This window comes from Equus caballus, chromosome 1 (assembly GCF_041296265.1).
Source record: "Equus caballus isolate H_3958 breed thoroughbred chromosome 1, TB-T2T, whole genome shotgun sequence".
Lineage (NCBI taxonomy): Eukaryota > Metazoa > Chordata > Mammalia > Perissodactyla > Equidae > Equus > Equus caballus.
In genome coordinates this window covers 140,074,103-140,101,868 of record NC_091684.1, presented here as the reverse complement: position 1 = coordinate 140,101,868, position 27,766 = coordinate 140,074,103, and the positions used below count along the sequence as shown (strand labels likewise).

General features: G+C 53.3%; 1 protein-coding gene across 3 annotated transcripts in view; it reads right to left on the bottom strand.

Moving 5' to 3' along the window:
- The window catches only part of IGDCC3 (immunoglobulin superfamily DCC subclass member 3), a 40,030-nt gene extending 13,166 nt beyond the window's left edge, over nt 1–26,864 (bottom strand). For 2 of the 3 annotated variants that reach the window (XM_023655273.2, XM_023655278.2), the window contains exons 1-2: nt 26,648–26,864; nt 23,858–24,163 (exon numbers count right to left, since the gene is read on the bottom strand). In XM_023655273.2, the coding sequence (XP_023511041.1) occupies nt 23,858–24,163; nt 26,648–26,738 (397 nt within the window). In that variant the 5' untranslated portion in view covers nt 26,739–26,864. Of the gene's footprint in view, nt 1–23,857; nt 24,164–25,407; nt 26,533–26,647 lie in introns of those variants that run through there. The other variant, XM_070234641.1, reaches the window with a different exon arrangement.
- Between the last annotated feature and the right edge of the window lie 902 nt (nt 26,865–27,766).

The window sequence follows — 27,766 nt, the reverse complement described above, 5'->3', positions numbered from 1 at the left end:
AGATTAAGTAAAATAAAATTTATTATTAAAATTAACTTCACCTGTTTCTTTTTTACTACTAGAAAATTTGAAATTACCCATGGTGGCTCACATTATATCTCCACTGGACAGTGTTCTGGAAGACACAAACAGTCTTGTTCTTTACACAGCAGCCCTTCAAATACCTGAGGTCTGGGCCGTTCCCTGAGAAACACCTTCTGAGGTGAAACACCCTAACCCTTCAGCCACTTGTGATGTGAAATGATGTTCAGATCCCTCGAGCCTGGAGACCTTCCTCTAGCCAAGCTCTGGGTGGGCAAGGCCCCCTTATAGTGTGGCATCTAGAAGTGGCCAGAGCCCCTTGGGGATGCTCCTGGCCCACAGGGCCTCATATCACCAGAGGCCTTTGCACACATTTCACCTGTCAGCTGTAGTGAGCACCCCTGTGCTGTTCAGTATGGTAACCACTAGCCATGTGGTCATTTAAATGAAAATTAGAATTTAAAAATTCAGTTCCTCTGACTCACTAGCCACCTTTCAAGCGCTCCACAGCTACAAGTGGCTACTGGTTCCATTATGGGACAGCACCAATAGGAAACTTCCATCATCACAGAAAATTCTATTGGACAGCGCTGATCCAGACCCCAGGCCAGGCATCAGACCTCCAGCTGCCTCTCTCTTGCTTCCACGCTCTTGCGGCCCCACAGAGAGCTGACCTTTCCTCTCCATCATCGTCACTAGCCTAGCCTTATCCCTGCCGATCCCTCCCCTCTTGGCCACATGGACTCAGAGGACACTGACAAGGCCCACATGTGATCACATCCTAGGACTGTCATCGCATGGCAAAGAAGGCGTCAATGGCAAGATTTCTGCTCCTGGTGGGGAAATACTTGTTACATACGAGTGAAGAGGTTAATGGTAAATAGTACTCTGGAATCTAGTAGACAGAACTGGGTTCAAAACTCAACACCACCACTATTAGCTGTGTGACCTTGGGCAAGTTACTTAATTTCTCAGAACCTCTATTTTCTCACATAAAATAGGGAGGATAATAGCTCCTGTCGCCAGAGCTGTAGCACAATAGGGATTCAAAAAGATATATTTATAAAGGGCTTAGCACAGTCCTTGGCAAATAGTAAATACTTGCTAGCTATTGTTGAGGGAAAACAGTAGGATGTGGAGTTAAAAGGGAGCTGAGAGGTGATGGAAGAGCATGGCTGGGGGGTGCAGGGAGGGAGCGTGGCTATCTCCTCCAAGGGGGTAGCCATCTCTCCTCAGAGAGGCTAAGGCTCAGAGTTAGTGGTAGGGCCTCAAGCCCTCTGGAAAAGTGAGTACAGACAGAATTTGCAAAGCCTGAATGGTGAGGGGGTGAGCGGGGGCAGGGGCAGCCAGAGCTTGGCTGCTTCCATCTCACTTCTGCCTGGAGGCTTCACAGAGGCCCCAGTAGAGGAGCTGTCAGTTGGAAGAGGCCATTGGGTAATTGAGGCCTTGATTTCTCTAGTAAAATGTTTATGAAGCCCATAAACTCATGCCTTTATTGGCCAGGCTCATTCTGGGGGATGGATGTGGCTCTCCGAGGCGTAGTTAAAGCACCTGCTGAACTCAGGCGCCCGATGGCTACTCCGCCCGCCACTCAGATCCACTGGGCAGAGTCACTGGTGGGGCACGGCCGGGGCAGAGTGGCCCCTGGAGGGTGATGAGGCCAGCCAAGGCCCACCTCACATGCTCTTTAAACTCCTCAAAGCACCTGTAAATGTCCTATCTCTAACGGTCTGTGGGAAGGAGGGAGGTGATGGCAGAGAACTCTGGAGTCCTGGGGAGGCTGGTGACCTGCCCACAGTCCCCAGCAGGGTATTGGTCTTGCTGTCAGGGTTCTCTGGCCCTGGCTTGCCCTCCCGAAAACTCTGTCCCATCCCCATTATCTGGGTCCCCACCTTGCTCTGACTTTGGCTGTGTTAGGGAAGAACCTCCACATTGATTGGCTCTGGTCATTTGGGGGAGGGAAAGTATGAGCTTAGAGGACCTGTATTCACTTCCCTGGGCCTCCACAGGGAAGTCTGAGAGTTGAATTGAGGTCCTGAATCCAAAGACTATGTTCTGAGGAGGAGGGGGGAGGGTGTGTGGGTTTTGGGTGTTGGATGGGTGTTGGTGGACGATGTCTGGCACTTACACACAGGCCCAGGAGACTGCGATGGCTCAGGGGCCCAGCTCTGCTTCCCTGGGGATGATTGATTCATGGGGGCCTTTGCCTGGTGACCCTGCTCTAAGAAGCCTCTGGATCCCTTTGTCTGCCTCCTCGTCCTCCTCAAGCCCCTCTCCCCCTGCCTTGGGCTCCTGAACCCCAGCTCCTCCCTCCCATCCTCCCACTCCACCACCAGCTCACCACTCCCCTGGCCCCAATTCTAGCACAAAAGGCAACTTTGTCTTTCAAGTCAGCAGCCATAAATCCACGACTCTCCCCTCCCTCCCAGCAGCCACCTCTGACAAATGGGAGCCTGGATGGGGGAGAGATAGGGGGCTGTGGGCGGCCGGACTCAGCTTGGGAAAACCCCTGCATCCAGCTGTTGACCCACTATAGGACTAGTGAGCTTCAAACCTTTATGGCCTGATCTTTGATTCCAGTGGACCAAAGGCCCAAGGCACGGCTGCAGGGGAGGTAATTGGGGCTCTCCCAAGCTCCTGGCTGGGCTTTTACAACCCAAGGAGAATAAAACCTCTCAAAGCCCTACTTTGAATTACTCAGCCCATAATTCCGGGGGCTCCAGTTCTTCCTCCAAAGCAAGCCATGAGCTCCTCCCCACCCCCTACCTCCACCCCCGCACTCTCCAGCCTTCCATGGAGGGTGTGCATGTGCTGTAGGACACAGGCAGTGCGCCTGCCTTACAGGCCTGCAGGATGAGCTGCTGGGTGGGTGTGCCCCTCTGCTGTCAGTGGCGGCCCCTTACACATTCAGGCAGAGAAGCATCATCCACCCCATGCGACCACCCTAACTATCCCACTGCTAGGTTTTCAAAAACAGTCCCAGTTTCAAATATTTTGCCCTGTTTTCATCCCAGACATCAGACAATGAGTCAGAGGATGTGTCCCGGTTTTCGGTTTTGGAAACAGTCATCCGTCCTAGTTACACAGCAGACGCCCTGGGTCAACTCTATGCATTCATTCAATAGATGCTTACTGACTGCTACTGTGTCAGGGAGGATGTTCTGGCACCCCAGGAGCAAATCTGCCCCATCCCACAGGCCCTGTCCTTAGATGTTCTCACCCAAGCTCCTAAGAAATATCAGAAGGGGGAAAGCAGCAAGGCCAGGGTCTTAGGTATTCTCACAGTAACATGGCCCTGAAACACAGGGCCTGCAGAAGCCACCCACGGTCAAGGATTAGATATTACTTACATTGGTAGAATTCTGAGAAGTAGGGATTACTAGTCCTTCTGAGGCTCAGACACCTTAAGCAACTTGCCCAAAGTCACACAGCCAGTTAATGGTGCTAAGGCAGGCATTTGAATTGAGAGCAGACTAACTCCAAATCCAGCGCTCTTTCCCTGCCCCACAGCCGCCCTGGATGTGGGGAGGGGGAGACATATTCAAATGCTGCTCAAACCTGACTGATGATACCCAAGGACACTGACACTGGAAACACAGAGGCACACAACATCCCAGACCCTTACAAGCTCCAAGCCTACTCACATTCAGAAATACTCATGCTTGACTTTAGCTGAACACCCCCAGGGTTTGGGGGTGGGTTTCATGGAGTGTAACTAATGCAGATAAGCACCACGATAAGGTGGTGTTATCACCCCACTAATGCTCACTGAGCCCACACGTTTCCTAAGTTCTGTTAACACAGGTAAATCAACAACCCAGAGCTTGTCGCGGGGTAACTTCCCTGAGCACTTCCAACTCTGCAATCCAGGAAATCCGAGTGGCAGGGCTACTCCTGTCGCCTGTTGAGCCTTACAAAATAGAGGAGTAATTTATTTCCCTGGTTTTGGGCAGGGGAGGGCAAAGCACTGTGAAATGCTAGCAGCTTCCATTGGGTGAGTAGGAGGGAGGGGCAGGGGGAATGGAAGACTAACTCAGGCCTTTTAATAACTGGATGTGTGAGCTTGATAAAGCCAAAGTGCCTCTCTGGGCCTCTGTTTCCTCCTCTGTAAAATGGAGGAGTTGAGCTGGATGAGTTATAAAGTCTCATCTAGCTGCAGCCCTTGGGGCACATCTGCTTCCAAGCGCCAGCCAAGGGTGCAGGGTCAGGGCTTCAGGGCCGACTTGGGAATCCCTCTCCGTCTTAAACTTGAAAATGTCCAGGCCCAGCAGAGCCCCTCTCCCCAGACTGCACGTCTCTGCCCGTGTCAGGGTCACCAATCTTCCTTATGTAAACCTGCCCTGACCCACAACATCCTTAACTTCCGTCGTTCTGCTCAGGACACCGGATCTCCCTCACCTCCCGGAAGGGCGTCTGGTTAGGGGGCCCAGGCTGGAGCTATTAAGTAAATTGCTTTCACATGACCATGAGGACTACTCAACAAAAACAGATACTTCCCCAAACTTCCAGAGGCATCTATTAGGATTTGTAAGGACTAATGTAGTACAGGTTAGGTAATGGAAAGGTGACCTGGGATAGGGCCTGGCTCTGTCACAGACGCCCCATGTGACCTTTCACTTCCAACCTTGGTAATCTCATCTGTAAATTGGGAGTGAGGCAGGATAGACAAGATAATCTCTAAGGTCCATACCAACTTTAAGATTCTAGGATAACACTGGATAAAGTGGTCCCTCTCCATCCATGAAAGGACCCTCTCCTATTCTTGAACCTTGATCTGATGCTGCATTTACGTCTCATGGCTCTATAGAATCTCTGGTGCTCAACACTGGACCACGATAGCTTAAGGCCTGCAAGCTGTCCATCCTAACAACTCTCCAGGATAAGCCTTACGTGTCTAGGGTGAGAGGAAAGCCTACATCCCATGGGAGGCTCATGGAGTTTCTTGGTTGGTATGGGGCTGGCCACTCTTGGAAACAGACTTATTTGGGGAACTCCGCTCTTGCCCTTGAGTTGATGGAGGTCTCCTGGAGCCCTAGGAACCATCCTCTGTAGGGGTTTCAAAAGCTTTCCCATAAACTCAAAGAAATCACCACACCCACCCCTAACCTTTTCCTCTTCCCGTGTCCTTTATTAACAGCCTCATCATGCACCAACTGCCCAAGCTATAAACAAACCAAGGGGTCACTGCCCCATCCTTCTCCCTATCTCCCACAAGCTAACTGGTCACCCAATCCTGTCTATCCTCCCTCTGCCTTGGCTCCGGCTACCACTCTCAACTGTCTCTGTAACAGCTTCCCCCCTCCAGCCTGCCCACTTTCCTCTCTCTGTCCTCTTCTTCCTCCATCCTGAAGCCATAATTATCTTCCTGAACATCCAACATGATCCTTCAACACCTCTGGTGGTTCTCCATTGCCTTGAATCAAGGTATTCTCCTTGGGATGGCATTCAAGGTCTTCATTATTAGGTCCCGTTTCATCTTTCCAGTCTCAAATGTCAGGTAATTCGTCTTCATATGATTTGTACTCTGACCACATGAAACAAGTTTGCCTTCCCTGGACATATCATAGATGTTCACGCTTCTATTTCTTTACTTCAGTTGTCGCCTCTGCCTAGATCGCTTTTGCTCCTTTCTCTACAAGTATCCCCATCCTCCACATCCCCTAAAAGAGGCCGAATTAATTCCTGCCTCAAATATGTTGCCTGTGTCTCTCTCCTAGCCCTTGTCAGACTGCATTAGAGTCAGGTGTCCACAGGTCAATCCACCTGCTGGCCTGTGAGTTCCCTACGGGCAGAGAACGGTCTAATTTACCTCTGTAGTTCCAGCATCTAGAACAAATCCCAGGTAAATAAGTCCTCACAAACTGTTTCCTGGATGCCAACGTTAAGGGTCATATGGTCTTGGGGGTCATTCCCCATCATCTTTTCTTCTACCCAAGTCCCCACCCTGCCACAATTCAATGTCTATCCTTGGGTAAATTACTTCCTCTACTAAGACTCAATTTCTTCAGTGAAAATGAAGGAGTTGGACTAGGCCCCTGTTCTCACACTTGGCTGCGTATCACAATAACTTAGGGTGCTGGGTAACAATGCAGATTTCTGGACTCCACTGCCAGAGATTCAGATCTCTTGGTCTGGTGTGGTGCTCAGGAATCTGTATTTCTATTAAAGCTCACCAGGGTGTCTCATATGCACAGACAGGACTGGGAACCCCTGACCCGGCAGGTTCTTGAGAATCCTGACCGTCCCCAAGGCTCCAGCATCCGACAAGGGCAGATTCTCAGCCCAGCCCCCAGCCCCTCAGTGCCCCCCTACCCCCCAGCCTTGCTAGAGGCGAGGCTGGTCCAGGCAGTCTGACTCCAGTGCCAGGAAGCGCAGAGTGGGCATCTGTGCGGGTGAAGGAGCATGTGGGAGCCCAGCCCCCGCGGGGCCCCAGTTCAGGCATTCGGATGGCGGACGGGGTCAGGGCCCGGAGCCTGGGGCCCTGAGAGCCGCTCGCTCGGCGGCAGGAGTAAGTGGGACCATCTGCTCCACTCCTCAGAGGTCAGCGCTTTGTGTCAAGCTCCCATCCCCCTCGCTCCTCCTCCTCCTTCCCCTCTTTGCCCTTTGACTCCCGGGACTCAAAAGAAAAAAGCACTTGAGGTCCTGATGAAAGTGGGAGTGGGACGGCGAGCGACAAGAGCCGCCGCCGCAGCTCGGGGCGCCAGCAGCTCGGGCCTGCCCGGCGGAGCGCGCGGCCGGCGAGGGCCCGGGCCAGGAGGCCGGCGGTCCCTGCCGCGGCGACGGGGCGGCTCCCGAGGGCGGCGCGGTTCCCACAGCCGCCCGGGCCCGCCCGGCCCCTTTGAAGTGGCCGCAGCTGCACACCCCGACCCGGCTAATCCCCGCCGACGCGGGCGTCCTCGCCCCCCCGCATAGCAATAGTGTCCGCGCTGAATGGCGCTGGCTAATTACCTCGCTCGCACCGCCGCGGGTGAATAAGAGAATCCGGCATTGTGCGCGGCGAATGGAGAAAATAAGACAGCCATTGTCCTCGCACGCCAAACGAGGGTTTGATGTCGCTGGGGCGAGCGAGGCACCACTTCCCGCCACCCCCTCCCCCCAGCGGTGCAAATTCCCCAGCTGGGCCTGGCCCCTGGAGGGAAACTGAGGCAGCAGTTCCTGTGTCCGGGGAGAAACAGCCCCCCGCTTCCGTGGAAGACTGGAGAGCACACAACCGCCCCCGGGCTCCCCTCGCACTCCCACCGCCGCACCCCCACCGCCAGGCTCCTCACCCTCACCGAGCCTTCTCCACCAGCAGATTCTTAGGGGCGCCAAAGTGGTCGTCCAGTTCTGTTTCTGACTCAGAAAAACAGGCACGGCCCTGCATTCAATAGTCTAATTAGATTTCCTTGGGAACGCATGAAATAACTGGAGAAGGGGGCTGGGGATTTATATAGGGTACCTCAGTGCCCAACTGTGTGCCACCAGCTGAAGGGGCTGGAGAAGTTCAGAGAATGGCTCGGAGAGATGTGAGTAGAGAAGGCAGGAGAGAAAGATGCGCAAAAGAAGGGGAAGGAGGATGGAACTGTGGGGAGACCCACCCGACTGATGAAGAGACTGGAAGACTCAGGAGGAAGAGGGAAATGGTTGGAATAGGGAGGTCCAAATTGCAGACGGGCTGCAAAGCCAGGCCTCGGAATTTGGATGTGATGCCTGAAGCACTGGAGCCACTGTTTCGACCCAAGGCAGGTCCTGATGCGAATAGCGGGCTGATAGGTAACACTGGCGTTCCAGCCACATGCCTGTGGAAACTGACTCATTATCAGAAAACTGGACTAGCCCGAGGCATTTCACTTTTTTTCATGTATAAGGATACAAGGTGACTCAGCTTAGAAATCAGAATTAGGGGCTGGCCCTGTGGCTGAGTGGTTATGTTTGCACGCTTCACTTCGGCAGCCCAGGGTTTCTCTGGTTCAGATCCTGGGTGCGGACCTAGCACCGTTCATCAAGCCACCCTGAGGCGGGTCCCACATAGCAGAACCAGAAGGACCTACAACTAGTATATACAACTATGTACTGAGGGGCTTTGGGGAGAAGGAAAAAAAGGAAGATTGGCAACAGATGTTAGCTCAGGGCCAATCCTTAAAAAAAAAAAAAAAGAAAGAAATTATACCAAAAGAATAAGACATCCTAAACAAAAAATCAGAATTAAAGGAAACCACGATGTAGATGGACAAGCTGATGATCTTGCTATTGATGCATTCAACAGATTCTTTGTGCTCTATCAGGCTGTCTTGTCTTCACCATCACCACCAAATAAGGCTGTTTTTGGATAGGAGGGTAGAGGAGATGACATCCTTCAAGATCAGGAAGTGTCTTATCTTTCTATTGCTCAGAGAACTTAGCTCAGAGGCAGGTAAGTACAGGACAGAGGCTCTTTGAAATTTGTTGATTTGAGAACTGACCTGCTTTAATATCCTCCAATTCCACGTATCCTTTTCCTGGAAGCACGGACTTCCTAATCCTTTCTGATGGGCTCTTAGACTATTTCTGCCTTAGGCTAGTCCAGTATTCTATCGGGCTTATCAAATGATAAAAAGGTCTGGTCTGCTGCTCAGATCAACAGTAGGCTGTTGGGCTGAACCAGTGGCCCTTAGCACCACTTATTTGATGCATATCATAGAGCTCTTTCTGAGGCTGCAATCTTTTCTAACGTCCGTGTCACCACAAGAAGATTATAAACCCTTTGTAGGCAGCACTCTTAAAGGTAAACTCTTAAACAGGACCATCCATCTACCCAGCCAGCCATCCATTTATTTGAGATAAACTTAAGGAATGGACAACACTTGGGCCAGCCTGGCAGCGCAGCGGTGAAGTTCGCACGTTCCACTTCGGCGGCCCAGGGTTCACGGGTTTGGATCCCAGGTGCGGACATACACAACATTTTTCGAGCCATGCTGTGGTAGACATCCCACATATAAAATAGAGGTAGATGGGCATGAATGTTAGCTCAGGGCCAATCTTCCTCAGCAAAAAGAGGAGGATTGGCAGCAGATGCTAGCTCAGGGCTAATCTTCCTCCAAAAAAAAAAAAAAGGAATGGACACTTGTTGAGAGACTGAACGAACAGCAGCCAAAATTGCCCCTTTCTCTGACCATTAATATTACCAAGTGCTAGTTGTAACAGTGATACATGAAAAGCATGCTTTTAAAGGAGAGAAATATCTAAGTATAGCTCATTGTTTTTCTGACCCAATTCTGAATCAAGGTTTAATCTAACCCTGGTCATAACTTCAGATGTGATCATAATATTTTTCTTCATAATTCTCCTAAATCTTCATCTTAGAGTCATATTTCTTCTGCCTAAGGCTCTAGAACCTTAAGCTGCTTGGCCTTCCAGCACCTGCTGCTGCTGGACTATCCCCCTCCTTAGGCCAGTCTGTCTGGTTAGTTGATCTGTCTGGTTAGTTGATCTGCCTGGTTAGTTGATCTGCCTGGTTAGTTGCTTTGGAGAACTCCAAAATAAAACAAAACAAAACAAAACAAAAAGATAAAGCAGAGCTGTTACAGATGGGGTAGCTGTGAGAAGCCTGGAGTCCCACCAGTTGGGCCTCCGTCTTTCCTCCATGTCCAGACCCTGAGCCCCCCTCCACCAAGGACCCAAAGAGTGATGCTTCAAGTCCTCTGATCTAGCGAAAAAAAGGACTTATCCAAGGAAACAACAGCCAGTCAATAGCAGATCAAAGATCATTCTAATGCTATACAGGCCACTATGCTTCACTTTGAAAGACTGATAAAATGACCATCCAAACAGAAACTACAAATATAATTATTCCTAGATATTACTATATGTGTGCCTTTATGGTTTGTCCAGATTTCAGCAAGACTGCCTGAATGTCTAATCCCCAGATGAATTATACTTTGGAAAATGATCCACTATTCAAAAAGCAAGAGGGGCTCCAGGCCCAAATTAGAGACCCAATACTTTTAACTGAAAAAGTGTTCTTTTGGTGTGTTTTTGGGTGAGGAAGATTAGCTCTGAGTTAACATCTATTGCAATCTTCCTCTTTTTGCTTGAGGAAGGTTGTCCCTGAGCTAACATCTGTGCCAGTCTTCCTCTATTTTGTATGTGGGACGCCACCACAGCATGGCTTGATGAGTGGTGTAGGTCCACACCCGGGATCCAAACCTGCGAACTCAGGACTGCCAAAGCGGAATGTGCGAACTTAACCACCATGCCATGGGGCCAGCCCCATGCTTTTAAAGGAAGCCTATTTCTCCTCACATCTCTTCTTTCCCCAAACCCAAGACCATAAGTAACTTTAAAAATAATGCTCTGTGGGTGAGTATTCTGACAGGAAGACAATGGGTATAATAATGAGAGTGTGTTTTTCTCTCCCCTTACCCACTCCCACAGCAACATGCATTCACGAGATGCTTTGCTATCATGGTTATGACTTTTCAAGATAACAGGAAGGTAGGCTTGTACATGCAGGGATAGTCCTTCCAGAGAGGACGCAGAAGAAGCGGGAGGGCACAACGATGCCTCTTAGCATGGAACCTGGCCTGTTAGCTATTTCGAGGGTGAGGCCAGTGGTCTGGCATCCTAAGAGTTTCTCTAGCTTTGGGAAGGTGTCCCACCCTGAGGTGACTGAGGACCAGCAGCCACCTCTCCTGGGGTGGCAGACTGAGGACTGAACTTACCAGGCTCGGCCCTTCCCACGCAGTACCTGGTAGTGGCACCTGTGCCTCAGTCTAATCCTCATCCTCCCCCAAGAGGCCAGCAGTGGGACCTCAGAAGAAGGGTGTTTCAAGGAGGGGAACAGAATAGTGGGACAGGGGTGCCCTTTAAGACTAGCAGAGGCTGGGAGAGGAGATTTAGGATGCAGTTAGATGCAGACATGGCCACTCTCAGCTCCTAACAGGAGTGACTCAGAAGCCTGTGGAGAACAGCTTGGGTGAAACCACCCCTGGTGGCCCTTGGAGAATAATATCTGACTCAGCTTCATCTGCCCTCAAACCCAGACTGTTGAACTCCAGAGGGGGAGTGGCCCACAGAAGGCAGGAGGTGTTCCTACCCTCCCATTTCATATACCCACGGCTCCCCATCTCTCACCCTCACCAGGCGCCAACTCTAGGCCAAGCTCTGTGCTCAGCACTGAGGATGCACAGAGAAGCTAACCCCTCCCCCTCAGGGAGTTTGCAGACCAGTGGGAAGGACAAGCAATATACTCATTGTTCCAGAATGGACCATGTCTCCTGATTCCCCCCACCCTAAAAAGCAAAGCCTAGCATACAGCCCAATGAATTCTTCCTTAATTGATGGAAGAAAAGCTGTATCATTTTATTTCAGCAAAGCCTTGATCCCATCAACATTACACTTACAGCTTGCTTGTAATAATCTTGACTTTTGTCACAGTTCGATGGGAAAATGACTGATCTGAGAAGCCAAATCAGAAAAACAGGAGAGGAAGAATATCAAACAAGCTCAATCTTGATGCTCATTCCATGTAACATCATTATTGATCATCTGACAAAATGGAGTCAAGAACATTCTATTCCAATCTGCAAGTGGGACTAAATTAGATAGGGCTTCTCTAAGATGCTAGAGGTGTGGAATACAATTTTAGGAAACCTCAAAAAATTAGAGTGAAAGGAATTATTGCAGAAAGAGGGTAACCTTCCACATAAGCCAGGATGTAAGAGAGGCAAAACAAAAATAACCCAAAAGGGGAGTGAGGAAAAACCAATCCAGGTGTGAAGATGGCAGAAAAAGATCTAAGAATTGTTTGTCATAAGTCAAATACTGGGTTTCTGTTCTCTAGATCTGGGCTCTGAAGTTGGAGCCCGGGTCCCATTAGGCCAATCAGCACATTGGAAAGAGCATCTGGACCCTTTCTGTCCCAGCCCTTACACCCAGGACTTGGGGCCAGGCCCTCTCTCTGGGCCTCAGTTTCCACAGCAGTGACATGAGAATCATGGGCAGGAGGCTGGGGACAAGAGGAGAGTAGGGTTGAGTGAATCAGCAAAAGCTGGAAAGCTCCCCCCTTCCCCATGCCTGTCTGCCCTTGGGGTGAGAGCACTGCTGAGCACTGTCAGGGCGCCAAGCACCCAGCCGTGTTCAGGTCTGCTGTTCCATAAAGGCTCTAGGACTCTCTCTGCTTCCTTTCTCTCCTAGAGCTGGTCCGTTCAAAGGTGTGCCCACAAACTGTCTAGCTCTAGCTCCTTGTCAGAAATCCCTGGCCTATACCCCAAGCCAGTTGGGAAGAAGGGGGCTGGGAGCCGGAGACCTCCATCCACTCTCCTGCTCCATTTCACCGCCAAGACCAGCTCCAGGCCCCCAGTTGGTGGGGCTAGGTCTGTCCCTTCCCACCCTGGTCAGGGCAGCCCAGTGGAGTAGTGACCCCAAGGCACTGTGTCCAGGATACCGGGAGCTGCAGGAAGCGAAGACACTCGCACACGCACACACTTGCACATGCACACATGTTCTCACTCACACGGACACACCACACCCACACGGACACACCGGCGCGGTGACTTGACAGCCCAGCGACTGCGTGGCACGGGGTCAATTGAATACCCATTGATTCTGCAAGAAGCAGCCACGCTTTGTGCTGGGGGTGGGGAGGTCCCTCCTCCCCTGCCACGAGAAAGAGCCATTTCCAGAGCCCGGCTCCTCCCGGGCCACTCTCTTCCCACTGTGTTTGGCCAGGGCGGGGAAGCGAGTCCCTGCCTGGGTACCTGCTTCGCAGGCGGCTGGCTCCGGCTCCAGGAGCACACCGGACGACGAGCGCATTGAGGAACTCGGTCTGGACCTGGCCCAGCGACCGCCGCTTTGGACACATGCGCTGGTAGGAGGAGGGGGACGACCAAGTTGGGGGGAGCAAAAGAGAATGAGAATGACAAAAGAGCTTCTCTGCAAAACTTTGATCCTAACATTTAAAAAAGGAGGAGGCCAAGCCCAGCGCACCAGGAGCGCTGAAGAGAGAAGTCAGAGCGAGAGATGGAGGAGACAGCTAGAGCAAACGGAGAGAAGTGGAGAGGAGAAGAGTTGGGGAGGGGCGAAACCCTGTTGAAGATAAAAAAGGAGTCAGTGTCTCTGAATTTTAGAAGTGGGAAGGGACTTTAGGAATCTTTTAGCCTGGTCCTCTCCACACCACCTTCCACCTATAGGGAAACTGAGGACCATGAAGGTGAAATGATGGGTCCAAAGTCACACAGGGATGAAGTGAATATTTACATTTTAAAAGCAGCTTCTGTGGAAGTGGGAGCCAGGGAGGGCGTAGGAGTAAGCAGGATGATGACTGGGTCAAGTCCAAGCTCCTCCCAGGGTCCCCGATCAATAATGGTGGGGCCAGAGGAGGTGGTCTCTCCAAGCCAGTCCAAGCAGGCACTTCCAGTTGGGGTCCTGTCTCCAGGAGTCAGTCCTCCCCCCAGCAACGTCCACTGATGCCTGAACAAAGGATGCCTCCACTGGTGGATGGGGACAGCTCCCTACACTCTACAAATGCCTGGGACCTACTCATCCTTTCCCTTCAAAAGACAGGCAGGGCCATGCTCCCTTCTGTTTCCCACAAAGACAAAATGAGGCTCAAAAGTCTTAAGGGAAAGAGGAAGCTTGAACCCAGAGCCAGTCCTCAGGGCAAGTCGACCTGCATCTTGAGTTGGCTCCAGCTCCTTGAGGGTGTCTGTAGTCCCACAATGGTCCCGCGGCAAGAACAAGTGGGGTTTATTACAGGTTGGGTTTGGGGATGAATTCTAGGTTGTCCTTGATTTCTCCCTGCAAAAGTCTTTGCAGAGTCTCTGTGGACACAATCCCAGGTGGGAAGGCACTAGGTTGAGAGAGAGACATGGAGGTGTGTGCCCATGGCAGGCAAGGCCACAGCCCAGGGCACATGCTCCAGGAATTAGTCCCCCAAATTAACAGCCTTCAGGCCAGGAATGGGGGCAGGGACCAGGACCCTCACCAGAAGTCAAGCTGCTAGGGAGTGAGTGTGAAGAAGCCCTGAGCATCCAGGGCTGCTGCTGGATCCCAGGAGGGTCTTGTTTGGTGCCCTCTGGAGGTAACGTCCCTGTTCCTGGCTCTCACCCTGGAGATCTAATGCCCACCCTGTTCCAGGGACCCCAGCCACAACTGCCCCAATCCTCCTTGCCAGTAAAGCTCCCTGCCATGTGCTTGGGGCCACACCTTTCCAGCAGGCACAGCCTGCCCCTCCCTGCTGTGCTGCTGGGGTTACCATGCAGCCTGCTGTCCAATCCATTGTTCAGTGGGACCAAGAGGGCAGGGGACCCAATGCAGACCCCTCTCCCAGGTTGGGGGGAGGGGGTAGAATCTCCCAGCCATCACAGCGAGCCAAGCCGGAACTGTGGCCTGGGGTCGGGGGCCAAGTAACTCCATGAGGCCTTAGGCCACCTTGCCCAGGCCAGGGGACAGCGCAAGGACAATCAGCAGCCTGGCTCCTCCAGGCTGATTATGGCTCTTCCCTACTACCCCTTCCCCCCTAACAGGACCCCTGGGGAGAAGGATCCTTCTTGAGCCACACCAGTTCGTCTCCTGTGATTTGTTCTGAATTTTCAAACAAAGAGTAATTATGACAGATGTGGAGCAATCAGCGTCATTATGCGGAAACAAGAAAGGAAAGGGAGCTGAGGGAGCCCCAGGAGGAGGGAACTTGTCTTTCCTCCACAGGGAAGAAGCACTCCCACTTCCACCTCCAGCAGCCCACCCCCCTCCCAACTTCCTTTCCAGCCGGGAACCTTGACCCAGCCGGCCCTGCCCCGCCCCACAGGTAGGGCAGAGGAGAGGTCCCAGCCTAACCAGCCCTCCAGATTCTCTGGGCCTCCAGCTACAGCTGGGGGTGGAGGGCCTGTAGCCCTGCCTGGCCCACCCAGAAGTGCCTCCTCCTTTGGTGGGGGTTCTAAGCTGTTCTCTGCTCCCCACACTCCCCCCTGCATGCGTTCAGGTCCCTGGCTCTATTTTTGAGGCATTGATACTGATTATGTTCTCAAAGGACTATAGCCCCCTCTAAGGTCACTCAGGCCACTGAACCTTGTGTCAGGCAGAAAGAAGCTGAGTTTGAATCCCAGCTTCCCTACTTACTGTGTACCCTTGGGCAAGTTAATGAACCACTCTGGGCTTCTGTTTACTCATCTGTAAAATAGGACTAGGAATACCCATTAATGGAATTGGTGTGGGAATTAAGTAAATTAACACATAAAGGGCTTAAGACAGTGCAGCCCCACATTATTAGGCCTACCAGTTAGTGTACCACAAGCGCCAGCAAATAGGCAGCCCTCAGACCACTCAGCTCAGTATCCAGCGTGCTCTGGAAACTCAGGCCCTCTGTAACATGCCATGGATGCCAGGAGCCCACACCCAAGGTCTGCTGGTTAACACTCACATCCAGAACCACAACCACAAAGCCTGGGCAGGGCAGGACACAAGAAAAACAGAAATAGGTGTGCCAGTCTGCTCTGGGGGGACAGAAAAAGATACCCCCCTTCTCCAGTCAGAGAGCAGTGAGGCACCAGGGAAGGCAAGAGGCGTGAGGGACCTCCTACCTGCCCAGGCTGGAGGACCAGCTCCGTCCTTGGGCAGGTTACTCCCTGGGGGCCTCAGTTTTCAAGTCTGTAAAATGAGAAGGTTGTTTCTCCAGAAGCTCTGGATGCCTGTGATCCTACCTGGAGGCTGTGAAGACCTCCAAGGTCCCAGATGGGCTGGGAATTTTAGGATTCTTTTGCTGCAGCCTGAAACTCAGTGAAAGGGCTAGAACTTGGTTCTCTCTCACGGTGGTCTGCCCCCTCCCTCTCCATTTAGGTGGTCTGGTCTCCATCTGCCCACCCCAAGTCCCTGAGGCCTCTTGCTAGTCCCCCCCCACCCTCACATTCCAATGGCCTTGGGGGCAGCAGCCAGACCAGAAAGTCCAGTTCCTGCCCATTATCACTGCTCGCATCTGCACTGCAACCCAACACCGGCATTCCAGAGAGCAGCCCAGGGCTGCCCCCACCACCCACCGTGGTCAGTGTCCGGGCTCAGAGACAGGCCCCAAGCAGGGGCCAGTGTTCTCAGATTCCTCTCATGAAGGTCTGCCTCCAGGGAGACTCCGACTTGCTGGGGAGGCCATGGACCCCTTCCTTTGGGGTCCTCTTTGAACCTCATCTTCTCAGTCTCTCTTCTTCCTATCTCTTTGTTCTGTGCCCCCACCTGAGCTCACCTACTTTTGCTCCTGAAACAGAGGGATCTCTGGACAAGCACAGCAGAGGATGGTAGACACTGGAGTTGCCACAGTTGGACAAAGAGGCAGGAGGAGGAACAGAATAATAAAGAGAAAGAGGAGCTGGAGAAACGAAAGTGGTAGTAGGACAGGACAAGAGACACTAGGATTGAGGGATGATAGAGACAAAGACCCTAAACGTGGGCTCACAGGAAGACAGAGGTGGGGGGACAGTGTGTGTGTGGGTGTCAAAGCCTGAGGAGCACTGAGACCAAGATCCAGAGATGAGATGGAGAGGGTGGGTGGGAGAGGCTGCGATGTGAGGCCTCTGCATCAAATTTTCCTCCTTCTGTCTGATCAGGTAGCTGGCTGGCTGTATTCAGCCCACACTCCCCACCGCCTCCATCTCCCTGGGCTCTGGGGTCTGGCCAGGAGCTCCTCCTGCCTGCCCCTCTTCAGGCCTCGGCTCAACCTCTGCCTTCCTACCTTCGCTGGGTCCCAATATCTCCTGTCCAGGCATCCCTCCTCAGGAAGCCACTGGGGCTGCTCCAGTCCATAGGGATAACTCTCTCTTCTGCCCTTCCTTTACATTTGAGGGCAATCACAAGGGGTTAGTTAGCGTTTCTTGGAATAGGGTGAACAAAGTTGGAGGTTGGGGGAGCAAACTCAGAAATGAAAGACCATCCTTTTTGGGGGATGGAACAGCACAGGCCAGCCAGCTTGGACCGCAGCCAGATTGTTGGCACCTGCCTAGTGAGTAAGGAAACTATGGCCTAGACTCCCGGAGGTACTGTGGCCATGCCCACAGGCCCATAATGTAAGCCCCCACCCTCCGCCAATGACCTAGGGTTTGCTTGCCCCTCTCTTACTTCAGCTGGCTGGGCAAGTATCAGTCCCTTGTAGGACCAGTGCCTCCTGCCCTGCATCAGTTCTGTCCACTCCAGTTCTCCAGCCTGGCATATGCTCAAGGGAAGGATTCCCACAGGAAAGCCCCTTGAGGAGAGCTGGACCCCACTCCTGGGGCCCATGAACATCCTCCGGCACGCACCTGTATGCTCAGGTACCCACAGAGGTCCACGTGGCCACATACACACATACTGCTGGTTTCTACATTCCTTGTTGCAACAAAGCTATGGCCAGAGAATCTCAGGGTGCCATAGGTTAGTTACACAAGGCAGACATTTTTGGAATCACTCAGTCCAGTTTAAACAAAGACAGCAGTGAGCTGTTTGGTTTTCCATCCTGGGTGTCCTTCTGTTCCATTCTACTTTTATTGAAGGCTGTGTCGAACAGCCTTCAAGCTGCTGTGAAAAGTCTCTCTCTGTCTTATACACACACACACACACATACACACACGCATGCACACACGCCTGCAGGGACTCTGGAGAGGAGAGGGAAAGGCAATACAAGAAGGCCAGGAGTGAAAAAGTCCTTTCTCCCTGGGTGTGGGGAGGGGACCGGGGTTAAGGGGGGCTGGGGGCCTGTTTCATTTGCAGGCTGCAAATGCCTCTCCTATTCACCGGCCCACATTCCCAGCCAAGGCGCCCGGCCCCGGACAATGCCGGGAACAGGAACAGAGAAGATTTGCACATTGTGTTCAAGGGGCCAGCTGGCTGCCTGCGACAGTGGAGCCAAGGTGTGGGAACCAGAAGCGTTCAACTTCCACACTCGAGTCCTGCTGGGGGGGCGAGGGGCAGCCCTCCCCGCCCACTTGGGGCCAGTGGGCCTGGGGACGCAGGCCACATCCAGCCCGGGAATAGAGCGCAAGGCAGGAGACCCCAAGACCCAGGTATGAGGGATACGAAGCAGTTCGGTCTGTGATTCACACCCCATCTGGCGAGGAAGAGAGAGTCTCAGTTCCTCTAGAGATAAACACGCAGCAGCAGCCACCCCATGACCCTGCCCCGGGTGTGTCATAGTCCCTGCTCACAAGCTTCTGTGCCTTTGAGCTATGCTATCAATTACGAGGCGGGAGAGACAGGGAGAGAGAAAGTAAAAGAGAAGCAGAGAGAAACGAGAGAGACAGAGCTTTGCACCCGGAAGGCCACATGTTCATTTCGTTTTTACCAAGCTCCGCAGGCAGGGGATGTGAGAAATACAAAAGAAAGAGAAGCCCTTTAGGAGCTTAAAATCTATGGAGGAGACAGATGGAATATCCCGCCGCAAAACAGTTACTTAACAATGCAAGCAGCCATCACTGAGAGGAAGGTTGAGCCTGAATGCCACAGACCACAAATACTCCCAGCCTGAGAAGGGGGAAGAAGAAATTACTGCAAGCTAAGTGGTCTTTGGGGATGGATTAGGTAAGGGATGAGCAGGGGCAAGAACAGACTGGGAAAAGGTCCAGCAAAGGCAGGCATGTCCCAAGGACTGGCTGGATGGCAAGGAAGCCTTAATATCATAGAGCAGAGACAAACCTTGGTCCAACCACTCAATTTTACAATGAGAAAAGCAAAGCCCAGAGAGGGTGAGCGACTTGCCCAGAGCCACACAGGATTTCCCATGTGCAGGCAAGAGCCTTTCCATCAACCTCACAGCTTCTCAAGAGTGTCAGAAGGGCTTGGTCTGTGGAGTACCGACTGGCAGGTAAAAGGGCTGACGCTCACCCATTTGCACCTACCGCTGTGCCATGGTGTATGTACACGTGAGCTGCCTGGCATAAGAGCAGGCCTAGGCACCGCCACTCACCCATCACACCAGTGATGCTTCAGCTGTAGTACCTGCTGCCTCCCCTCCTGGGTAGGTAGATGGGTGTGTTTGAGGGGCAGTGGCAGAGACTTCCTCAGGGCTACCTTAGCTGAGCTACCCTTCAAGGAGGAGAGAAAAGCTTGGGTTCCACACACCAGACCCAAGCATATACCCTGCAAGTGACAACGGCCTCCAGGGTTACCAGCCACTGTGCCAGGAACCACTTCCCTCCACAACCCACTCCCCTACACTGAGGCTCCCCGGGGCCCCCTAAATCCACTGAGCCCCCCACACAAACTATACTCCCCAGCAGCTTCAGCCCATGGTTCTCCCAACCCCCAACCAGACCTCTTCCACAGACCCATGCCTGGCCCCTGGCCGCGGATCTGCACAACCACAGGTCTTGCTGCTGAACAAAGATCCCCGAGTGGCTGGTTAAACTGCCCTCCCTCAGACAGGTTGAGGGTGATTCCGACTTCAGAAGTGGGTAACCGAGGGCCGGAGAAGTCAGCAACTTTCTGAGGTGGAGACAGCAGGGGATCAGAAGCGGACTTTCTCCCCTCTCACCACGCTCCACTGCCTCTCTCCAGGAGTCTGAGCTCACCAGGCGCCTTTCTGGAATCACTACAAATAAGGAGCTTAGAACTCCACATTTCTCGCTTCTATTACTTCTCCAGAATCATAAGAGTTAATATTTAAGAAACACTTTCTGGGCTGTCCCCGTGGCCAAGTGGTTAAGTTCGCGCGCTCCGCTGCAGGTGGCCCAGTGTTTCGTTGGTTCAAATCCTGGGCGCGGACATGGCACTGCTCATCAAACCACACTGAGGCAGCGTCCCACATGCCACAACTAGAAGGACCCACAACGAAGAATATACAACTATGTACTGGGGGGCTTTGGGGAGAAAAAGGAAAAAAATTAAATCTTTAAAAAAAAAAAAGGAAACACTTTCTGTGTGCCCCGCACCAGGCTAAGTTCTTTATGCATATTAACATAGGTAACCCTCACAACATTCCTCCTTGCTAAGTATTTCCTCCTTTTTAAAGATGAGGAAACAGAGAGGCTAAGTGACTTGCCCAAGTCCACCCAGCTGAGGTCTGTTTGCTTCCACAGCCCACCCTCATAACCACCCTTGCACCCTACCCCACTCTCCACCCCCTATCCCCCACCCAGTCAGGCCAGGAGGGAGGCAGTCCTGGCTCTTTGAGAACCCAGCTAGCACTGAGACAGGCTGGACCTCATCCTAAATTAGTGGTCAACCCCTAGCACTAACAATAATACTTAATGAGCATTTCCCAGAGGCCAAGCCCTATGCCAGGTGCTTTCCATCCATCATCATTTAATCCTTCAACAGCCCCGAGAGGCTGATAGGATTATGCCCATTTTTCCAGATGAGGGCACAGAGGCTCAAGAGAGTTAAGCAACTCAGGCTGAGGACACAGGATCAGTGAGCGGCAGAGCTGGGGTCCAATCCCACTTAGGTGTGTCCCTGAACCCCTGTCCTACAGACTTCGCTATGCTGCCCACAGATCCCACACCAGCAGTTATGACACGGGCGTGGTCCCTCCTCTAGCACCCATGGACCAGCACCATCCGCATCACCTGGGCTCTTGTTAGACAGGTGGAACCCCAGGCCTTGGCCCAGACCTACTGATTCAAATCTGAATTTTATCAAGATCCTCAGGTAACTCACGGGCCCAGGAAAGTTTGAGAAGTCCTGCTCTGCCTCATATAGCTCTTCACTCCAGTTTCCCAAGGGGCCTGCGCCCAACAACCGAGGCCAGGGACTGAGGGCTTCTGCCTGAGGGGAACTGAGGGCGGGTCCCCCAATCACCCCCGCTCCTGGAAGCTAGCCCATCCCTCTTTGGAGTCATCAAGGCACACAGACCTCAACACGTATGAGTCAATGCACACATTCCCACTGGGTTGGGTGACCCTCGCACCCTTCCTGGAGCCCCTCCAGAGGGATGGCAGAGGGTCTCACAGGCCAAGCCAGCTTCAGCCGACGCCCAGAGGCTTGGGAGAATTCCCAGGTCCTCCCAGGAAGGGGTTAAAACAGAACAAGTTGCACTTCGGCTCCAGTAATTCCATTCCCTGACAGATTTCCCTGGAGTGCTCCCTAACTGAATCCCAGTGAGGGGAGAGCTGGGGGCTGGGAGCGCGTTCAGGCAGTTTGTTTTTGCCGGCAATGTCAGTGAAACTGTCTTCAAATGAAGCAGAAAGCATTGGCTCCTGTTCCTGAGCGCCTCCTACTTGCCAGGCAAAGTGTGGGGTGAGTTAGTCCTTGCAACCGCCCCACAAAGCAGGATGATATGCACACTTCACAGGTGAGGAAGCTTGGCCACGGAGAGGTTAACTTGTCCAGCTTAACTCGTCCATCAGTAACAAGTGTCTCGATTTTCAGCCCCCTCCTATAGGCACATAGAAACCAAGACATGCTGGAAGCAAGAGTACTTTTAGGACCCTGAGCCACTTCACGGTAACAAGGAGATACTTGGAACTGAAGCCCCAAGGAATTAGCCTGTAGCTTAGCCCACCCTAGTCAGGCCAGCCTTCAACATCAGCATCTGAGACCACTGGGGTGGAAGAGTGGCGATTCCCAGCCACCAGCCTGTGGCCCAGAGCTCTGAGGCCCCAGCAGACCCACCCACACGGACCTGGATCCCCATCTGCCTCACTGGACTAGTCCACTGGGTGGATTGTGTATCTGTGAGGGGCACCTAGCATGCTCCTGCCCCACCGGCCGTGGAGCAGGCAGGAGAAGTAGGGGCTCCAGAGGGCTCCTCACACCTTTCAGCAAGGCACTCCCCCCATGTCACACAACATCTGCAGTGCCTGCGGCACACAGGCAGGGAGTTAGTACTAAAAAAGGAAACCCAGGCAGCTAATCAGCTTTGCAGGTTTCTAGGGACATCAGCCTGTGAAGTGAGAAAAGGAGATCCAGCCACGCGGTTGCTTGGTACCCAAGCATTCCCCCCATGGGGCCACGAGCCTTGCAGGGGAGAGAGAGCCCACATCAGACTGCCACTGTTTGGAGGCAAACCCCTCAGCTGTCCTTAGGACCCCAAAGGATTAACCAAGCTGACCTCACTCACTGGCCCTTCCCCCAGCCAGAGGCCACAGCTCAATTTCTTATGTTGTTAGGAGTTTAGGGAAACCAAACATCTTGAAGGTATTACCATTTATAGAAGAGCACATTTACAATTAGCTATATATTAACACCTGGGGATTTATCTCCCACAATTCTCCGCTGGTGATGCAGGAGCCATCTAGCCCTCAGCACTGACACAGGCCAGGGAGGGTGTGGGAGTCATCTCCCTGAGAAGTCTCATTTCTCCCACCCACAAGTCTTCCTGGGGTCCCCACCCTCCATCCACGCTTCTCTTCCTCACACCCAGCCATCTGCTCAGAGGCTGCACCAGCCTTCCCCTACACTGCCGGGAGGGCCGGGAGATGAGGGGTTGCTGAGCCAGAAGTGATTCGGTCTCAAGGTCCAGGGCTGCCTCCCAGAGAGCTCCATATGGGGGCCTGGATCAGCCTTCTTTAGAACAAAGGGGCATCTTAAACTCAACGAGAGAGCTCCTGCCTCAGAACGATTCATCACTCACCGGCCGTTCAGAGCAACTGTGCAAATGCCCTCAGAGCCAGGAAGAAACTTGTCAGCGATCAGACAGGGGAGAGGCAGTGTGCCACAGGAGTTAAGTGGGAGGGTGTAGGGTTCACACTGCCTAGACTGCAGCCCTGGCTCCTCTGAGGACCAGAATGTCACTGAATCCCCCTACATCTCAGTTTTCTCATCTGTAAAAGGGGAGATGATAACGGCCTATCTCCCCGGGTTGTTGTGATGACTAAATGAGATAATTTATGTGAAACATTTACGCAGGGTGCCCAGTAGGCAGCAGGTGCTTAATAAGTATTAGCCAGAATTATTACAGGACACCCACCCCCAGAAGGATAGAGATATGGGATGGAGAACATTTTCCCCTTGCCAAAACTTCTGCCCTTTCTCAAGAGCAGTGGTTCTCAATCATGACACCCCTCCCCACAGCCTGCTACCTCCCCAAGATACATAGATAATTTGGGTTTATGCAACACACTCCCACAAGTGTGCACAGATTAAACAACAACAACAGAATTTTTGCAGGACAGGGCAGTAAAGCACAGCCATCATTTCATCACCACAATTGGCAGTCCATCAGCGCAAGCAAAGCACAATTCTAGAGCTGAAACGCTCTGGCTGGCCTTTTCTCTCCTATTCAAAAAAGCACATCAGATGTCAAGTCACCACAATGTACGCTTTAAATGTCTTAAAATTTTATTATCAATTACACCTCAATAAAGCTGAAATTCAAAAAAAAAAAAGCACACCAGCATGAGGTGAGTAGGAGTAATGTCAGGATTGCAATAACCCTGAAATTATTCCACCATATTTTTTGTAAAGCAAATTTTTGACAGGCTTCAGAATGTTATTACTAGTATAGTGAGGTTTTATCATACTCAAAATGTTTGAAAGGCAGCACGTAATTAAAAATTGCATGTAGCCAAAATTACCCTTCAAAATTCTCTTAAATTACCCATAAACTATGACAATTGTTTATCTTTAAACACAAGAATTGTACCCAATGGACTGGGATGCTCACAACACACAGGGATATGGAAACTAAGACACACTGACCCAAGAGGTGGATGAAACACGTTCTCACTCTCGCTCGCTCACTCGCTCTCTCCCCCAACAGTGTTTGGCTACATTCTTGTCTAATCACATTCTAATAATTTAAATAAGTATATGATATAATTCCACCACCACAAATTGCTACTGCTATGCACCTCTCAACTGACCCATGCTGCGAATTCAGTCCTCCAGAACTCTGCATAAGATGGAACTGCTCCGCCTGTCCCCCATGCCCTAGGCTGACCCTAGATCCCCAATGTGGGAAAAAAAGAAAGAGGCGTCCACTTACTTGCAGCCTGGATGCGAGCCTTCCGACTGACCACCAGCCCAAAGCGGTTCTGAGCCACACACTCATAGTCACCCTCGTCTGAAAGGCTGCCTCCCGGATCCAGCCGGAAGTGATGGATCATCAAAGACCCATTGGCCAGCAGGGTGGAGTGGGTACTCTCTGGCAGCTCCACCCCATTCTTCCTCCAGGAGATTCGCACTGGAGGGGTGCCCTCCACCCTGCAGCCCAGCATTACAGGCTGCCCGGGAACTGCAACATCATCACTCGGCTCCACAGCAAATGCCAGTTCAGCAGAGTGGCCAAGACCTGCATCAGGCAGGGGAGGTGAGAGGAAGAGGAGAGGTTAGTGTGGCGTGAGCAGACAGGAAGAACGCCACATCGGAGGGTTCCAAGTTCCCTGGATCTGTGCACCCCATCCCCATCTTTCTGTAACGTGAATAGTAATCTCTATTATACACAGAAGTTTATGCATTACAAAGTGCTGTCCCATGCAGTATTTTACTTAATCAGCAGACCATCTCAGAGAGGTAGAAATTATTTGTACCATTCCCTCTTTTAGAGATAAGGAAACTGAAACCCAGGGATATTAAGCAACTTGTCCAGTGTCTCACAGCTAGTAGCGGCAAATCTGGGATCCAAAGATAAGACTGATTCCAACACAGCTGGTGCCACTTCTGTGGTGACTCTAGTTAAGCACTGAAGCCTCAAAGAGTTTCGGGATGTGACCTCGGGTAAAGTATTCAACCTGTCCTGGGGTCTGGTTCCTCATCTGTTTAAATCAGGAAGAATACGGCTTGTGTCATAGGGTAGTTGAAATGATTAACAGACTCAAAGACACTATGAAAAGTTAAAAGTTCTGGGGCCAGCCTGGCGGTGCAGCGGTTAAGTTTGCACACTCCGATTCTCGGGGGCCCTGGTTTCGCTGGTTCGGATCCCGGGTGCGGACCTACGCACTGCTTATCAAGCTATGCTGTGGTAGGCATCCCACATATAAAGTAGAGGAAGATGGGCATGGATGTTAGCTCAGGGACAGTCTTCCTCAGCAGAAAGAAGAGGATTGGCAGTAGTTAGCTCAGGGCTAATCTTTCAAAAAAAGTCTTAAAAAAATGGGGAAAAGTTAAAAGTTCTAAACAAATATACAGTGAGATAGTAATAAATCATTGCTTCTTTTCACTGGCAAAGCCATCAGATGCTTGGCAGGCAGCAGGACATGTGGGCCCAGTACCAGGTACAGGCTGGGCTATGACCCAGCTCCACTGCCTCTCCCCTAGGATGCTCGGGATTTTGGTTGTTCTGCCTCTGTCATAAGAGATGAGGGGTACCAAACATCAACTCAGTTTTCCCAAAATTCAGGAAGAGAAGAGTTCCTAGAATGTTTACTCTCAGCAACCTCACAGCTCCTGCATAAGAGAAATGAGCTGGAAGAGGAGGAGGAGAAAGAAGAGATGGGGAGAAGGGTGATCACGGAATTAAGAAGACTGACAGGAAGGACAAGTGCTCCAATGCCAGGCATGATGCCAAGTCACCAACTTCTCCAACAAGCAACTTACCAGACCAGTTACAACTTCACTCCAGGAGGAATGAATCCACCTGCGCTGAAACGGCAGCCACAGACCCCTCACGTTCCCAGGGAACTAGCGATCCTAGGAGAAGCTGGCCGCTCTGCAGCAGAGCAGCGCCCTCCCAGGCTGGGGGAGATGGGGAAGGGGGGCGGGGGCTGGGGTTATGGGCGTTTCCCCTCACCCTCAGGGATATGTAATATTTTAAGACATTTGAGGGTCACACTCCTTCAAACCCCTACCCATCCTGCCCCTGTGTTTCAGAGGCCTCAGTCCCCAACGCAACCCCGCTACAGTATAGCAAATTGGGGGATAAAGTTTCTCCTAGTGCGGACGCGATATCCTGCTTCTCCGGAGGCGAGAGGAGAGAGAACACGGCCCACATGAGCGTCTGCTGAGAACTGGGGGTGGGAGGGGAAGGGACTAGACTTGCACCCCTCTCCTGTGAGGTGGGCCCACTGAGGGAACAGGGTGGTGGTGACAGAGCTCTGGGCAGCAAAGCGGCAGACCCTCGAGCCCGGGGGGAGGGACGCTCTGCGTGTGCACACTCCGGGGAAGGGCGGGCACGTGGGGACTCCTGCCCCTCGCTCGCTCTCCGTCGGTTTCTCTTCCCCCGCCTCAGCTCGCAGGCTGTCCACGCGCGGCCCGCCAGGAGTCTTCGTCCTCCTGTTCCTCGGTCTCTCCCGCGCGCTCCGGCTCCAAATCCGGGACGTGCCCTCTCTGCCCAGCGCAGCCCGCTCTGTCCCGGCCTCCGTCCCCCGGTCTGCTGTCTCCTGCCTCGGCCGCCTCGGGCTACTCTGAGCCACCGCCGGGCTCCGCGCAGCCCAGCTCGCCCCTCTCGGACGGGACTCAGCCCTGCGGTCTCCCCTAGCTCGTTTCCTGCTCTCCCCAACTCCAGCCCGTCAGCTCGCTCCTCATTTGCCGCGCTGTTTGCCCCTTGGTCCGGGCGCCGGGTCCTGCCCCGAGTCCCGAAGCCGCAGCCGCAGCGGACTGAGCCCGGTCTCTCTCCAGGGGCTTCTCAGCATCTCCCTGCCGCCCCCAGCAGCCCGGCCTCCTCGGTGCCCTCTCCCCGGGCTCCGCCCCGTCCCGCTCGGCTCCCCTCCTCGGGCAAGTCCCTCCCGCCCCGGGTCCGCGCCGCTCTCCCCAGGTCCGCCCCTCGCGCCCGCTGACTCCCTGCTCGCCCTTCCCCGGCTCGGTCCGCACCGCGCGGGCGGCGGGCGCCCTCGCTCACCGTCGCTCGGCGCGGGCAGCAGCAGCGGCAGCAGCAGCGGCAGCAGGAGCCGGGGCCGGCGGCGCGGGGACGCGGCGCGCGGAGCAGCCATGGGGCTCTCGGTCCGCTCGGCTCGGCGACGCGCGGCTCCGGGGCCTCTCGCGGCTCACAGCGTCCCGCGGGGCCGGCGCCGGGGTCGGGGCCGGGGCTCCGGCCGGGGCCGAGCCCGGGCGGCGGGGGGCTGGGGCCACATGCCTGCCTAGGAGCGCCCGGGGCGCAGGGGGAGCGCCGCTTGCGCCATCTTGCACCCCTCCCCGGCGATCTGTCAGCCTCGCCAGGGGTGCGCGCTCCGCACTCGCACTCGCACTGCCCGCGCCCGCCCCGCCCTCCTCCCTCCGCCCGCCGCCCCCTTCCCTCCCCTCCCGGTCCCCTCCCCCAGCCCCCTCTCCCCGGAGGCCCGGTCTGGGGAACAAAAGAGCCGGCGAGCGCTTTAAGCGGCCGGACATTCCCGGCTGCGCAGCGGACGCGCCCCCTGCGCTTTGAACTGCGGCTGGAGCGGCCGGCGCCGTCCCGGGCTGCAGCCCCGTCCCCCCTCCCCGCGGGCCGGCCCGGGTCTTCAGGGCTGGGGGAGCGGAGACCCAGCGGACTTTGGAGTGGGTCGGGGCTGTAGAGAAACACGCTAAGCTGCGGGATGTGCTCTGACCCACTCTTTCTGCTACGCCTTCCTCTACAGTGTCCAAGTCTATATTTTCGAGATAATTCCCTAAAAGCTGCACAAAGTTGTTAAAGATTCGGTTTTCCATGGGTTTCTGGTTCTTCCATCCAAAGGCTAGGACGTTTAGCTGCAAGGCCGGCCTCTCTAGACTGAAGAGTTCTGGCACTTGGGTGGACGGGAGGTAAGAGGGCCCGGGGAGAGCAGACCGACAGGGCAATGAGAAGGTTCAGGTATCCCGGGTTCCGACCCCGGGTCCGCCTGCGGTCCAGCCCAGCCAACAGCCGGGCAAGTCACTCTCTGAGCTCATCTGCAAGGTAAAGGTAATCATTTCTTCCACCCCTAGAGACCCTTAAAGACACAGGTCCTGACCAATGACCTGGTAACTGGAAAAGCACATTGAAAGTTAAAATTCCCAGTAACATTTC